At 41.4% G+C, this 15,701-nt stretch overlaps 1 protein-coding gene across 1 annotated transcript in view; it reads right to left on the bottom strand.

Annotated features, from left to right (window-relative positions):
* Positions 1-3,355: 3,355 nt before the first annotated feature.
* Patl1 (PAT1 homolog 1, processing body mRNA decay factor) overlaps positions 3,356-15,701 on the bottom strand; it is a 29,577-nt gene continuing 17,231 nt past the window's right edge. The window contains exons 11-19 of the mRNA XM_028884214.2: positions 13,849-13,972; positions 13,084-13,181; positions 12,337-12,396; positions 9,599-9,747; positions 7,875-8,034; positions 5,841-5,996; positions 4,617-4,708; positions 4,361-4,510; positions 3,356-4,072 (exon numbers count right to left, since the gene is read on the bottom strand). Coding sequence (XP_028740047.1) covers positions 4,051-4,072; positions 4,361-4,510; positions 4,617-4,708; positions 5,841-5,996; positions 7,875-8,034; positions 9,599-9,747; positions 12,337-12,396; positions 13,084-13,181; positions 13,849-13,972 — 1,011 coding nt within the window. The 3' untranslated portion in view covers positions 3,356-4,050. The remainder of the gene's footprint in view (positions 4,073-4,360; positions 4,511-4,616; positions 4,709-5,840; positions 5,997-7,874; positions 8,035-9,598; positions 9,748-12,336; positions 12,397-13,083; positions 13,182-13,848; positions 13,973-15,701) is intronic.

The following is a 15,701-nucleotide window of genomic DNA, read 5'->3' as shown; positions in this document are numbered from 1 at the left end:
ACCTCACTATCCTCCCAAAGTAGAATTTCATAAGCCACGTCTTGTCTTCCTAAAGTTTAAGAAGGCACTTCAGTGATTCAATAGCTATGGTTTTAGAAAAATGCAATTTAGGGTAGATATGGGACCTTACTTAAGTACCTCTAGCTTGGACTTATAAAGTAGATCTTTGATTTTTCAGCTGGTATGCTCTATCCTTTTACTGTATTTTCCCATGTAGCAATTTTTCTGGGGCTGAAGAGATGTCTCAGAGGTTAATAGCACTTACTCTTTCAGAGAACTTGGGTTCAGTTCCCAGCACCCAACATGGTAGTTCACAATCATCTCTAACTACTTCCAGGGTATCTGGTATCCTTTTCTGACTTCTGCAGGCACCAGCCTACATATGGCTGCACATACATTTGTAGAAAAAAAATTCATAAAAAATCTTGATGCCAGTTTTTAACTGTTATACTGCAAACTATCACCTAATATAATTATCGACTACTTTCGTTATTCCTAGGCTTAAAAAATACTTTTAGCCAGGCGGCGGCACACGCCTTTAATCCCAGCACTCGGGAGGCAGAGGCAGGCGGATCTCTGAGTTCGAGGCCAGCCTGGTCTACAAAGCTAGTTCCAGGAAAGGCGCAAAACTACACAAAGAAGCCCTGTCTCGAAAATCCAAAAACAAAAACAAAAACAAACTTTTAAAGTAACTACAACATTCTCTGGGTCTTTACCATTAGTCAACCCAGGGCCTCAATCAAGTTTCACCTCCTAGAACTTCAGTTTCCAGGTCTCTAAGTTGTGAAGTATTGCATCCTATGTTCTCCCACTGAACACTTTTGAATCTAGCCTTGTGGATCTTCCCCAAGATTAGCCACCTAACAACAGGGTTTATGCTAACGTTAAAAATTCATCTCTCGTTTCACCCAGCAACGGGTGGAAACAGATGTGGAGACCCACAGCCAAGCATTGGGCGGAGCTTGGGGAATCCTGCTGAAGAGCGGGAGGAAGGATTATAGAAGTCAGAGGGGTCAAGGGCATCACAAGGAAACCCACAGAATCAACTAACCCGGGCTCATAGGAATTCACAGAGCCCGAACCAACCAACAGGGAGCCTGAATGGGACTGACCTGGGCCCTCTGCATGTATGTGACAGTTGTGTAGCTTGGTCTTCTTGTAGGCCTAACAATGGAAGTGGGATCTGTCTCTTACTCTGGCTGGCTTTTGGATTCTACTCCCCAAACTGGTTTGGCTTGCCCAGCCTTAATACAAGGTGAGGTGCTTAGCCTTACAACTTGATATACCATGTTTTGTCAATATCCATGGGAGGCCTGCCCTTTTCTGAATAGAATGGTGGAGGAATGGATGGGGGGTGGGGTTCGGGAGGGGGGCAGAAGCAGGAGGGAGGCAGAGGAGAGGGGCTAGGAGGAGGGAGGGGAAGCTGCATTCGGGATGTAAAATAAATTGAAAAAACAAACAAACAAAAACCTCTGAGGTAATGGCAACATGCCTTTAATCCCAGCACTCAGAAGGTAGAGGCAGGGTGACTGCTGAGAGTTCTGAGGACTTGTCTACAGAGTGAGTTCCAGGACAGCCAGGGCTACACAGAGAAACCCTTTTTGAAAAACACATCTCTACCCATTATAAATTCTACTCTTAACAAAAGTAACATTCCATCTAGTACTCTGCTCTTGGATCCAACTTCCCTTCCCACTGTTTTTCCGATTCAAAAAAAAAATAGAAAAAGTACGTGTACGGGTGCTTTGCCTGCATGCGTACGTTGGCACCACGCCTTTGTGTCCACAGAAACCGGAAGAGGGTATCAGATCCTGTAGAACTGGAGTTATGGAGGGCTGTGAACTGCCAATGTTGGTGATGAGAATTGAACTCGGGTTCTCTGGAAACACAGCAAGTGCCTTTAACCATTCTCTCCATTCCTTATCCTCCTCTGATTTTACTAGTTTGCTTAATTTTCAATATTGCTCACTTTAAGAGTAAAAATGATGAATGATCTTCCTGTTTCACATTCCTGCATGCTAGGATTATAGATATGTGCCTAGCAAAATGTTTTTTTGTTTTTAAAGATTAAACAAGCTGCAGGGCTATACCTAAGAAAAATACAAATCATGAGGGCAGCTAAATGCTTAAAGGAGCTACCCAAGTCTCTTAAAAGGAGAGAGAGAGAGAGAGAGAGAGAGAGAGAGAGAGAGAGAGAGAGAGAGAGAGAGGCATCTTTCTAGAAATACATGAATTTGTTGAGGGCAAAGTGGTATTTCTCCAACATCAAGAGTTTTGCTGGGGTTGGGGATTTAGCTCAGTGGTAGAGTGCTTGCCTAGCAAGCACAAGGCCCTGGGTTCAGTCCTCAGCTCTGGAAAAAAACAAAACAAACAACAACAAAAAGGAGTTTTGCTAGTGAATCCAAGTATGATGGAAAACCCATTAAAAACAAATTCAGAAACAAAAAAAGGTATAAAATACAAGTACACGTTTTCAAGTATACAATTTGTTTTTATTTACAATACCCTATAAAAATGTAAATTTAGAAACTTTTATTTATTAGAACTGAACAAAAAGCACAATAAGGAAGAAAAATAATCAAGTGTTTACTTGCTCAGGTGTGAAGGGAAGGTAGGAAAGGCTCAGTGGAGACAGTCAGCAGATGGTAGAGGGAAGCTAGAGACTGTCACTGGGAGCAGCTGGTGGAGCCTGAGGCCACAGAATGAGAAGAAATGGAGATGAGAACAAGGACAGCTGGTTGTAACGGAGGGCTTTACTGTTATACAATACATGTATGTGCAAAACGTTTATTCTCCTTAAATATCATAGCCTGTCCCCTGACTACATTCAAAAAGGTGAGAAGAGCAGAAAGCAGGATCAGGATGGGAATATAAAATAAATCCAATTTAGTTTTTCAGAATTGCAACTACTAGGGAGCAAGGTCCCTCACCCTGGCTGACTGCTGAAGGTCAGAGAGGTGGAAGGACAGTATCCCTAAGATTCCAACCCAGGCCCCGGCTGCCAGTGGATGGGGGCTCAGGCAAGACTAAGCAGCCAGGACAGCGGTTCTGCTGCAGGGCAGAGGAGACCGAAGAGCTGAGCAGCCCAAGCTTAGCAGCCATGGCTACATTTGGAGGCTTCTACCCAAGACACTAAATGAAAATGGGGAAGAGAAGCAGAAGCATGGCTTACAGAAGTCACATCAGGAAGACAGTGCAGGTGCACAGAAGCCACACTGCAGAAGCAGGCTCTAGGTGAGGCTCATCTTGGGTACTCTTGAATGCACTTGAGGGACAGGCTCAAGCACGCTGTAGTCATCACAGGAAAAGGCTTAACTGTGTGTGTGCTGTTTCCATTACGGTGGTCAGGAACAAAGGAAATACCGGTAGGGAGAAAGAAGACTTCTCAGCCTAGAGCTGGGCATCAGCCATTTAACAAGTTTGATTTAATGTAATGTGCTGTGTACCCTGTATTATATATTAAAAAAGTAGAATCCACCAAATTACAAGATAGAACAGAAACAGACTTAAAATATATCAGCTGGTTTATTTTTAGAGGTATATGTCAACTAAATATTTTTCAAACTAAAACTCATCCTTTAAGGACCCTCTGGAGACCACATGAATGTGTGTGTAGGGGTGTGTGTACATTTACCTATATTTTGACTTCTACTTAGTTTTGGCTCTCCTATAGTCATATTAATAAAGGTGGAGGGAACCTTTGGCAGACTACAACCTACTTTGAACTGTAATAGTGGTGATGGGATAAAGGGATATTATATTTGTGTCTCTAGGGCAAAGAAAATGCAAAGTTGAGAAGAATTGAGTAAAAGTAGGACATGCAGAGTGTAACACAGAAGGTAAAAGAAACCAGCAGAAGTATCACCCAGCAGAAGTATCAGAGCAGTGGGGAAATACCTGGCATTCAGAGCTAACCTCTGCAAACAGGTCGATCCCACAGACTTTCCTTTGGGTCATAAGCTACCTCCCTCCCCTCATTAAAAACACTCCGTTGGTGATGGCAGCAGTGCAGGCGGCAGCCAAAAAGGAGGTACAGGACACACCGGGGGCTTATCGTATCCCCTGGACCAGCCTGAGGAGATGGAGAGAGAGAAAGACAACTTTTTGTATAAGTAAGTTAAAGTAGGATGAATCGTTTGCATTCAAGTTACATCTTCCAGAGAACTCTCATAATAAAGACCCTAGATATATCTGTTCTCTCAGCTTCTGTCATTTTCTGAGGTACTGTGGCATACAACACAGTGGTTTGTTTCAGCACACACGTTTAATGGATGTCTCCATCTCTCACTCCCATTAGCTTCATCCTCCCCACAATATGATGTCTAAAGTACCAAGGTAGTGAAATGTATTTGGAACTTACTGTAGTTTTGTCTCCAGCAAGTTCAGTTTCTGCCGGTCAACATAGCGAGAAAAAAGGGACACTAGATTTGTGGGTATAGAGATTGGCTTGGCCAGGGCTGCTTGGGGGATCTGTAGAAGTTCTCGGGTTGCCATCAACATCACCTCTGTCCTGATAGAGAAAACCCAAAACAATATGAGAAGCAGAAGGGGAAGAGAAAGCAGAGCAAAGGTTATTTACAAGAATTTGAAAGAAAAGATAAACAATCAGTACCGACCACTGGTTATTTTGCGTTGATTCTATAGCAGGGCCTGAACTCTGTAGGTCTTCCCCACGGCTTAGGAGGATTAGGAGCAGTGACAAGCCAAACTGGAAGAAAAGCCAGATAGAATCAAACTTAACAATGCATCTAGGAGGCTGAAGAGATGGCTCAGTGGTTAAGAGGACTTGTTGCTCTTGTAGAGGATCAGGATTCTGTTGCCAGAAACTACATGACGGCCCACAACCATTCACTGACATCTACAAGGCAAAACACTCATACACATAAAATAAATCTAAAAGCAACAACAGCAAAACCCAAAACAGTGCATCTAAGCCTCTTACACCTCAGTTGATGGGACCCTGGCACTGATGGGAATGGCTGTACACCAAGGTTTTTGTGTAGCCAGGTTGAGAGGGTCAGGCAAGCCTGGAATTAGAGGTGTGTCTTTCCTCTAGATTCTAAACACTAGGACAACTGTGCAAAGCCTGCATCAACACTTGCACATCACAGATCAGGAAACTGGCTGAGCAAACACTCAGGATCATAAGGCTGGAAAAGGGCAGGCAAGGACCGACACTGCCTGTTTAGAAACTCACAATCCTCTTTTCTTATTAGGTTTCCTCTAAGAGGCTTTGAACTAAAAAAGAAAAAAAGGTTTTGTTTTTGGGGTAGGATTTATGTCTTGGAACTTGATATGTAAACTAGGCTGCCCTCGAACTCACAGAGATCACAGCCTGAATGATGGGATTAAACACAAGTGCACCAAGCTTTGCCTTAACCTTTGCATCTTTAACAGAACATAAATGAAAGCTGTACGTAGCTTGCCTGCAGCTAGGTATGCCATGTGACTAAATCCTGGCCACTGCTACTCAGCAGAAGCTTGTTAGAATTTCTGGGAAAGTCCTAACAAAGAGGACAGGCAGTTAGTCTATACTTTAATCATCCACATCCAGTTCTGTTCCTCATGCCACGACAGCTTTAACTTTCAGAACTGTCTTGAAACAGGAACCTCATGAGTATGGGAATCTACCGTTAAAGAGGACAGGAATAATTGTAAAAAAGACGGGATGCTTGATGCCACAAATTTCATAAAATACTATTTCCTCCAAAGCACTGTTTGTTTTCTAGCCTTTGCTAGTGTAATGTAATTCCTGAGTGGAAGGAAGCTACAGCAGTCATAATTTTCCTATGTCAACTTTAGATGCCACATAAGTTAGGGACACTAAAGGACAAGACCACCTTGTTCTGGAGCACAGCAGTGAGGTGAGGGTTGGAGGGTGCTGGTGCAGTTGCACTTTGAGGTAGGTTCATTAGCTGTTGCAGAAGGCTGGTGACAGTCACTGAAGGAAGATGATAGAGGAGAAGAGAGAAGGGACTCAGTAAGCATGGCAGCACCTACAAAACAAACAAGAGCGTTACCTTCTGCCAACTGGTCCTTCACTACCTCCCACCAGTGCTTGTGGCCAACAGGATGCTCACTATATACAAAATCATTATGATATTACTGTGGCCAGGACATTTGGTTGTAATGGAAAGGCAGGATAAATACTTGAGTCTTCCTTTTTCAGTTTTCGAGATGAGTTACTGGCCCAGCACTCACTACAAATGATTGATATATTTTTGGTATCATTTATGAACTCATTAAGTGAAATCTAATGCAGTCTACTGCTGTAATTTTTCTTTCTGATATTAAGTATACCACTTCTGGCAAACAGGAGTCCTCTCAAATTGGTTTGTGTATCCCTAGTAATTTATTAGTCTCTTGTCTCTGGTGTAAGACCAGGGTTATCTGTACTCCCATGCTTTACACCTGGAACCAGTTCTTACTGGAAGAAAATGGATTCTTGAGACATGGTTAATTACTTTTTAATTCACATAGGTTAAAAATTCAGCATATGCATGTACACATACACATGTATACATACACACAAACAGAGACAAAGAGAGAAGAAAAGAGAGAATGAACTACATTCTACAAACATATTTTTAGGCTGCCCTCGAATATACAGCAACTCTCCTGCCTTAGCCTACCTAATGTGGGGAAATCAGGCATGAGTTACCACATAGTTAACCATAGTTAACTAAGTGTTCTTTATTAGCAAGTAAGCTCTATGAAGGTATTTTTTTTATTCCTAGCTTTCTTTCCATAATATAAAATGGTGCCTGGCATGTAGAGATATTCAGCGAGTATTTGCCAAATGGATAAGATTTTCCCACACTTGCTTCCACTGATGAGTTTCTGTGAGATCATGACTGACAGAGTGCCATTCTTTTCCTTTGGCATTTATGCTTTAAAATAGGCATACCTTTTTATTCTGGCCTTTTATTCTCTAGGATAAATCTAAAATCTTTAAAATTTCCTCCATCCCATTTTTCATTCTTGGGAGTCTCTTGGGGCTAGAGACAGCTCAAGCACTTGTTGCTTTTATGGAAGACTCAGATTCAATTCCCAGCATCCATATGGTGGTTTACAAACTGTAACTACAGTTGTAGGGGATCCAATGCTCTGTTCTGACCTCCATGGATACCAATCATGCACATACACACATGCACATGTAAATTATTCATTAATAAGTAAAATTTGAAAAAGCTAATAAATTAAAAAAATGTATTTTGTTTCATTCTGTTGCATTTTTCTCATACGATTTAAACTTTTCATTTCTTTCTGTAGATTCTAAAATCTCAAAAGCTACAGTAGCAATTTCCAGTTCTTTTGTGTTTCATGTTATATAGGCATGTCTTCTGCAGATAACTCAGGCAGTTACTACTCAATTTGTAGTCAACTATAATGTCCTCACAAGTATCTCGCTACTCTGAATTCCATGCTCAATAGTACTATTCCTTTATTAATTTCTTGTCTTGCACTTGAAAAAGTACAAGAAAATTTGCTAATCTTTGAAAAGCTACTACAAGGATAAGCAGAGATCTTTTTGTTTGTTTGTTTATTTGTTTTTCAAGACAGGGCTGCTCTGTGTAGTTTTGGAGCCTGTCCTGGATCTCACCCTGTAGACCAGGCTGGCCTTGAACTCACAGAGATCCACTTGGCTCTGCCTCCAAGTGCTGGGATTAAAGGTGTGCACCACCACTGCCCCGCAAGCAGAGATCTTTTAATCAAAAATTTACCTGTGGGACACCATTGAACTAAACCTCCAGGCTAACACGAAGCTACTGACAACAGAGCAGGGAGGGATGTTTTACATCCATAACAGTAACCAAAAGTCAAAGTTTTCCAACTTGAGAAGCACAAGGAAAGTTGCCCTGTGTGGTGAGTACCTCATCTTGTGCGTCCTTCTTGATAAGGAAAGGGAGGTTCCTGGCAGTTGCCATGAGAATGTCAGCTGCTTGCTCTGTGGAGAGGAAAGGGAGAATGCGGGCAACCATTCTCTTCCCTTTTCGGATACACATGATCTGTACAAAGTGGTCATCGCTTGGCCTGCAAGAAGAATGCCATCTAATGTCAACAAGGGCAATACAGAAAACCCACATTTTTTTTTTTTTAATATGCAACCCTATCTTCACAGTCATCTGTAGTACCCAAACTGAGGATTACTCTCCAATTCCAACCAGATAATAAATAGTAAAATTAAGTTGTACAAATATGAAAAACTATTTCCCATATTATATGTAAAAATGTGATCACATTTAAGTAAAAATTGAATGTTAATTTATAAGTGTTAACAGGGCACATAGAATTTATATGGTTTTGTAATTTGACTTCTTTCACTTTTCTTCCCCAGAACGAGAAATGAAGTCCAGAGCCTCCTGTATGGTAGGCAAGTGCTCTACCACTGATCTAGTTATATCTAACTTCAGTTAACCTTTTAAACACTTTAATCTATCAATAAATTTGCTTCTGTTAAATGCATTTAATGGTTATATAACATGCCTATCTATGGATAAATGACATTTATCAGACCAACAGCACGTAAGTGTGCTGAAAAGAAGTCTATTCTTATGTGCGTGTAAGTTCTGGCTCAGGAGAATCTGAGCGAAGGGAAGGAGCTGTCAGCAGGTGTAGTCAGTCACCTTACATTAAATATTTGGGATTTATAGGACATTATCACAACTAGATTTGCTTCAGACAATGAGCAGGAGAAAGATGACTCAGAAAGAGGTAACAATCTTCACTGGAAGATGGACTGGCTTACACATATACACTCTATGGAAATCTCAAGAAAGTACAAATGTTGGTAAGCGTCACGTTAGCAGAAAAGTCAATACATAAAAATTACAAAGTAGAACACACTATTAATCATACTCCAGATATAATCTGTCACCTCAAAACCAAAATCGAGTAGCGTCCCCTCTGTATCTGCAGCACTAGCACAATCATAGAAGATACTGACTATATATTGTTGAATATATGAATGCAAGAAAGAACTCAAAAGGATTATGGAATGTTTTATACGAAGTAGCACCCAAGTCTGGACAAAAGATAGATACTAGTGTGGTGTGGTGGCCCATACCTTTTTTTTCCTTTTGTTTTTTTTCTTTTTCTGGAGCTGAGGACTGAACCCAGTGCCTTGGGCTTGCTAGGTAAGTGCTCTGCAACTGAGCTAAATCCCCAACCCTCTATTTTTTTTAAAGATTTATTTATTTATTTATTCATTCATTATATATACCTATACAGTGTTCTGCCTGCATATATGCCTGAATGCCAGAAGAGGGCACCAGATCTCATTATAGATGGCTGTGAGCCACCATGTGGTTGCTGGGAATTGGACTCAGGACCTCTGGAAGAGCAGCCAGTGCTCTTAATCTCTTGAACATCTCTCCAGACCTGGTGGCACATACCCTTAACAGCATCATTTGGGAAGCAATTCAAGGTCAGCCAGGGCTACACAGTGTGCCTTTGTCTCAAAACAAAAACAACAAAACCCAAGAATAGATGCTAAGCTTATAGAAATGGTAGGACAAGGTACACCACAATCCCAAGTATGTGGAGTTTAGTGGCAATGGAAGGAATCTCCCATTTCCTTGAAGTGCATAATGCTTACCTCTCTTGTCCAGGCAATTTGCCCCTCAGGTTGTCATACATGCTACAGATTTTGTGCTTTCTTTCATCCACCAGGGCAGGCCGCTCTTCTTCTAGACTTAGGAGATAGCGCCTTTCATAATCCTCAACATCAAGGAGTAAACTATAGGTCTAGGGGAGAGACAGAACAAGCCATAACATGCTAGCTCAGGACCAGAGTATTAGATAAACATCTTCACAGTTTAGGGCTAACAAGTAAAAATACAAGAGTACAATTCAAACAAAATGAGGTTTTTTAAGTTTCTTTTTTTCTTTTCTTTTTTAAAGTGCTTGATTAAATGCAGGGAAACACAGTGAAATAATAATCCTTCATGCATCAGTCTTTCTCTCTCTTGGACTGATAGTCTCTTTTACTGGTAGTAAAAACAGTGAAGTAATTGTTTTCCAAATTTCCTAGCAGCAATATTAGGCTGAAACACCCAACTTTCCTAACAATGCCACTAGGGTCACCTTCCAGTAATAAGTGAGTGAGTGAGGAAGAGAGAATGTATGTGCATAAAGAGGTCAGAGCTTGACTGTCAAGTGTTTTCCTCCATCTTTCAGTATTTTCTGTATTGATGCAGCATCTCCCACCTGAACCCAGAGGTTGCCAAATAGGCTTAACTATCTTTTTGTCTAGGATCCAAGGATTCTGTCTCTGCACCTGAGCACTGAGAGGGGTGCCATACCAGCCTGGCATTTATGTGGATGCTGAGGATGCAAACTCTGTTCCTCAAACTTACACAGCAAACATTTTACCATATTCTCCAACCCTGCTAATCTTTGAGATATGGTCTCACTGTGTAGCTCTTCTGGAATTTACTATGTAGTCCTCACATTCAGAAACTGCCTCTGTGATTAAAATCACCATACTGGATTTCTCTCTCTCTCTCTCTCTCTCTCTCTCTCTCTCTCTCTCTCTCTCTCCCCCCCTCCCTCCCTCCCTTTCTTTTTTTTAATGGTGTTTTGCCTATATTTATGTCTGTGTGAGGGTGTCAGATCCTCTGGAATTGGAGTTACAAACAGTTGTGAGCTGTCATGTGGGTGCTGGGAATTGAACCTGAGTCCTCTGGAAGAGCAGCCTGTGCTCTCAACCTCTGAGCCATCTCTCCAGCCCCCACCATACTGGATTCCTGATAAAGATTTTGCTAACCAGGCAATTTTTTCTTTCTTTCTTTCTTTCTTTTTTTTTTTTTTAGTTTCTCGAGACAGAGTTTCTCTGTGTAGCCTTGGCTGTCCTGGAATTAGCTTTGTATACCAGGCAGGCCTTGAACTCACAGAGATTCACCTGCCTCTGCCTCCCAAGTGCTGAGATTAAAGGCATGTAAAACAAAAGACCAGGCAAGAGTTAAAAAAAAAAAAAAAAAAAAAAGACTTAATTTTTATATACATTGGGGTTTTGCCTGCATGTATGTCTGTGTGAGGATGCCAGATCCCCTGGAAATAGAGTTACAGATTGTGAGCAGCCACACGGGTGCTGTGAACTGAACCCAGGGTCCTTTGGAAGAACAGCCAGTACTCTTAACCATTGAACCATCTCTCCAGTCTGACCATGCTGTGGGATGGCTTTCTGTACGATGTGAATATGTGTTGCTCTGACTGGTTGATAAATAAAACTGCACTGGCCTATGGCAGGGCAGGATGGAGCTATGCGGGAACATCCAAGAGAGACAGTGGGAGGAGAAAGAACAGTGAAGCTGACACTGCTAGTCACCGCCAGAGAAGTAAGACGTAAGGCACCAATAAGCCACAAGTCATGTGGCAAGGTACAGATTTATAGAAATGGGTTTATTTAAGATACAAGAGCTAGCTAGCAAGAAGCCTGCCATGGCCATAGTTTGAAAATAATGTAAGCCTCTGTATGTTTATTTGGGTCTGAGCAGCTGCGGGACCAGGCAAGACAGAAAAACTTCCAACTACATAACCAGGCACTATTTTAAAGTTAACTTTACTACTGGTGTCAGCCAGTGGTCTAGCACTTTGCACGAATTCAATTCATTTGCAAACTCAACCCCAAAACAAAACTACAATCCTCTCCATGAAGACACTAAGGACAGCATAAAAGGTTAAATAACTCAGCCTCACGTTAGACTCAGAAAAGGGATGGTTTGAACTTGTGTTCTAAACTACTGTGCTCTAAGTAGGGTAGTATGGTATTAGGTATGTAATATTGCACTGTGTATGTGTGCTTTACAGACTGTCTATATGTATCATCATTTCCCTTAGTACATAAGGAATGCCTAATAAATGCTGTAAAACTAAATTAGTTCATGTAACAACGAAACTTTTATTCCAATTTTTACTAGACTGAAGATGAGTTGGGCTGATGAGATGGCTATGAACAAAACCCCAGTGAAGTGTTCTTTCCAGGATTCCATAGGCAATCATTTCTAGAAAACTCTGGTAAACAAGAAGCACTTAACACAAATCAATTCTTAGGTAATATAAAAGAAACTGGGCCAGTGAGATGACCCAGCAGGTAAAGGTACCTCCCCCAAGTCTGACACTCTGAGTTAAGAGCCCCAGAAACCACAAGGTGGACGGTCAGAACCCACCCTACCAGTTGTCATCTGACATGCATGCACAGTGCCATCGCCAATCATCAAATGTAATTACAAAAAAATTAACTAACACTGATTTCCTGCTCACTCTTCTACTTCTTGGATACACACATTTTGATAGTTCTTTAAATTGAAATTAAATACAGAAATAAATGCTTACTTTCTCAATTATGACAAGGGTTTTTCTTCTCTTGTCCCGAACTTGTTTTTCTTTTGTTTCCTTAAAAAAAAAAAAAAAAAAAAAAAAAAAAAAAAGGTTATTCGGTATGAATTCTTTACCTTTACTGAGACCATTTTTACCAAGAATGCACCTTTAGGTTCACTGGTGAAAATACTTGAGAATCCAGACTCCTTAAAAGTTAACAATCCAAAATGACAACAGTATGAAACAAAGGTCATTGACTGAGTCAGCTCATAAATTATTAAACTAAATTAATAAATCTAAAAAACATAGAAATACTGTTTTAAGTAGTAAACTGGAGTAAATAGGCACTATTTGCAGCCAGAGGTATCAGATCCAAAGACTCCTGCTATTGTATGCTCTGGCTGGCCGCTTCATAAATAAAGGCATTAGGGCCAGCAAGATGGCTCAACTGGTAAACAGTGCTTACTGCATGGATATAACTGACCATTTGAATTTGATTCCTGGAGTCCCTGTTGCAAGGAGAATCTATTTCTAGAAAGTTGTCCTCTGACTTCCACAAGTGCACCATGGCATGTGACACACACACACACCACACACAGACATTTTTTTTTTTTTTAAATGAAGGTATATTTCAGCTTATGTGTGAAAAACTTTAAAAAAAAATTAGGACATACCAGGTCAGCTTAGATTACAGACAAATCCACCATGCCTCATCTCATTCCAATGACTGCCAAAATGAACACCCCATTAGCTAGCACTTACATCATCCTCACTCCGAGATGTCACAACGGCATCGATCATCTTTCGAGGATTATTCACACTAGAGACAGTAAGCTTACCCAAAGAGCCCTCAAACTGCACTGCAAGGACAAAAAAGACTCTGTTAATAACGACTTGGAATACAGCAGACAGCATTCAGTAAGCTTTCCTTTGTGCTTTGCCCACAGTGTAATAATTCACCGCAAGAGTGTCTGCAGTGAGGCACCCCCTTCCCTTTCCTTCTGGTTTTGTGAACTCGTGATCCTTCTGTCTCTGCCTCCTCAACACTGAGGTTACAGAGGAGAGCCACCACAGCCATCTACAGCAACTCCCCTGCATAATCAATTTTCCAGCCCTTCATTGAAATCATCATCAAAAGAAAAATTATTTCCTCTTCATTTTAGGAGTACTAAAAAAAAAAAAAAAACCATAGTAAGTTTTGAAAGATTATAGACTCTCAAAGAGCAAAGGACCTGTGAGCTCATCTGTCAGGCTACTCATACTCTCCACATATAAATATCTCAAGTTTATCAAAACAGTAGTGTCTCAAATTTCTCTTAATAATGAACTAGAAGCCGGGCAGTGGTAGCGGCGGCGCACGCCTTTAATCCCAGTACTCGGAGGCAGAGCCAGGCGGATCTCTGTGAGTTCGAGGCCAGCCTGATCTACAGAGTGAGTTCCAGGACAGGCTCCAAAGCTACAGAGAAACCCTGTCTCGAAAAACCAAAAAAAAAAAAAAACTCACGAAAAAAAGAACTAGAACCTTACCAGGCTTATATGCATGTTCCAGTTTGGCCACCTGGGGGGTGATGAGCTTGGTTCGCTCCTTCTTAGGACCATCACCTTGTATTTCTTCAGCAGCTGACAATTTCTCCAGTTTTTCAAAGTAATTCTATCAAAAGAGAAGATGGTTTTTCATTGCAAAACAAATACAGACCACCACTGTTCTTCACACTAATTACACCAGTGTTAGTTACAATGAGGACTCTAGAAATACACTGAAGCCTAGTTTCTGTTATATTTTATTTATTTATGTTGTGGGATAATCCTTTTGCACACTGTGGAGATGTGTCTTTGCCAAGGTGCATTCTGATTGGTTTAGTAAAAAGCTGAATGGCCAATAGCTAGACAGGAGAGGATAGGTGGAATTTTCAGGTAGAGAGAGGAAGAGGAGATGAATCTAGGTGCCAGGAGATGCAAAGCAAGTCGGACATACAGAATAGAAGAGAGGCCACATGGCAGAATGTAGATTAACAGAAGCAGGTTAATTTGAGCTGTAAGAGCTAGTTGGGAAAAAGCCTAAGCTAAAGGACAAGCTTTCATAATTAGTAAGTCCCTGTGTCATTATTTGCAGGCTGGCAGTCTAAGAAAGTCCAACAAGAAAGCTTACCACATATTTATTTGTTTATTTTTGTTATTTTGAGACAGGGTTTCTCTGTTTAACAGCTGTGGTTGTTCTGGAATTCACTCTGTAGGCCAGGCTGGCCTCAAATTCAGAGATCCACCTGCCGCTGCCTTCTAAGTGCTGAGATTAAAGGCATGCGCCACCACTGCGAGGCTATTTTATTTATTTATTTTTTTAAATTTTTTTCAATGTCCACTGCTGGGCTACTTTATTTTTTTGATTTTTCAATGTGCCCCAGCTGTCCTAGAACTATGTAGACCAGGCTAGCCTCGAACTCAAGATATCTTTCTGTCTCTGCCTCCAGAGTACTGGGATTAAAGGCATGCACACACATCCTTGGCTTCATTAAAAATCCAATCTATGGATTATGGGTAAACCTCAACAACAGAGTAGGTTTATAGCATGTTCAAGGCCCAACTTTCAATGCACCACAAACCAGACACTCACACACCCACAAACCCCTTAGTCTTCAAAAACATTAACTGGCTTGATAAGATGGCTCAGTGGGCAAAGGCACTTGTCACTAAGCATGGTGACTGCTAAATAGGTACCTCGGCCACTGCTCCTAGGAATGGTGGAGGAGAAGGTTTATTGTAGATAAATGGGAGAGCATAGGCAGAGACAGGGACATCTGGCAGAGTCCAGAGGGGACAAGACTGAGCCATGTGAGACGGGGAGGGGAAGGGAGAGGGCAGAGGGCAGAGGGGAGAGAGGAGAGAGGAAGACCAGGTAAAGCAGGCAAGAGGACAAAAATACAAAAAAGGCAGGTAACCAAAATGGCTGCATTATACAGGGAAGAGCTGCCCAGGCCCTGGGCTAGAGAGTTCTGGGGGGTAGGGGGTGGGGTGGGAGGGATAAAGAGTGGGATATGCCAGTCATACCCTATAACAAGTAGGTAGGAAAGGATTCTGGGAGAAACTGGTGGCCAGGTCCATTTGGATGTTAAATAGGCACCTTAGTCATTTGTCCTGGAGTCTGAGACTTAACAATGACCTAAACTCAATCTCTGGGATCCACCTGGTGAAAGGAAAAAACTAGTTCCCCCTGACATCCACATGTGGACGGACCTTGACAGCTATGCCGCACTGCCCACAAAACAAATGTTTTTAAAAGATTATTTTACAAGTGTGAATTAATGAAGATGTCTTTAAAGTTAGACTGCCAATATTCTTTTCTGCTCATCTGTCATCTGTCTTTGAATGTTTCTTTTCTGGCA

Source organism: Peromyscus leucopus, chromosome 1 (assembly GCF_004664715.2).
Source record: "Peromyscus leucopus breed LL Stock chromosome 1, UCI_PerLeu_2.1, whole genome shotgun sequence".
In the NCBI taxonomy this organism is placed as follows: Eukaryota; Metazoa; Chordata; class Mammalia; order Rodentia; family Cricetidae; genus Peromyscus; species Peromyscus leucopus.
This window is presented reverse-complemented; position numbering and strand designations above follow the sequence as displayed.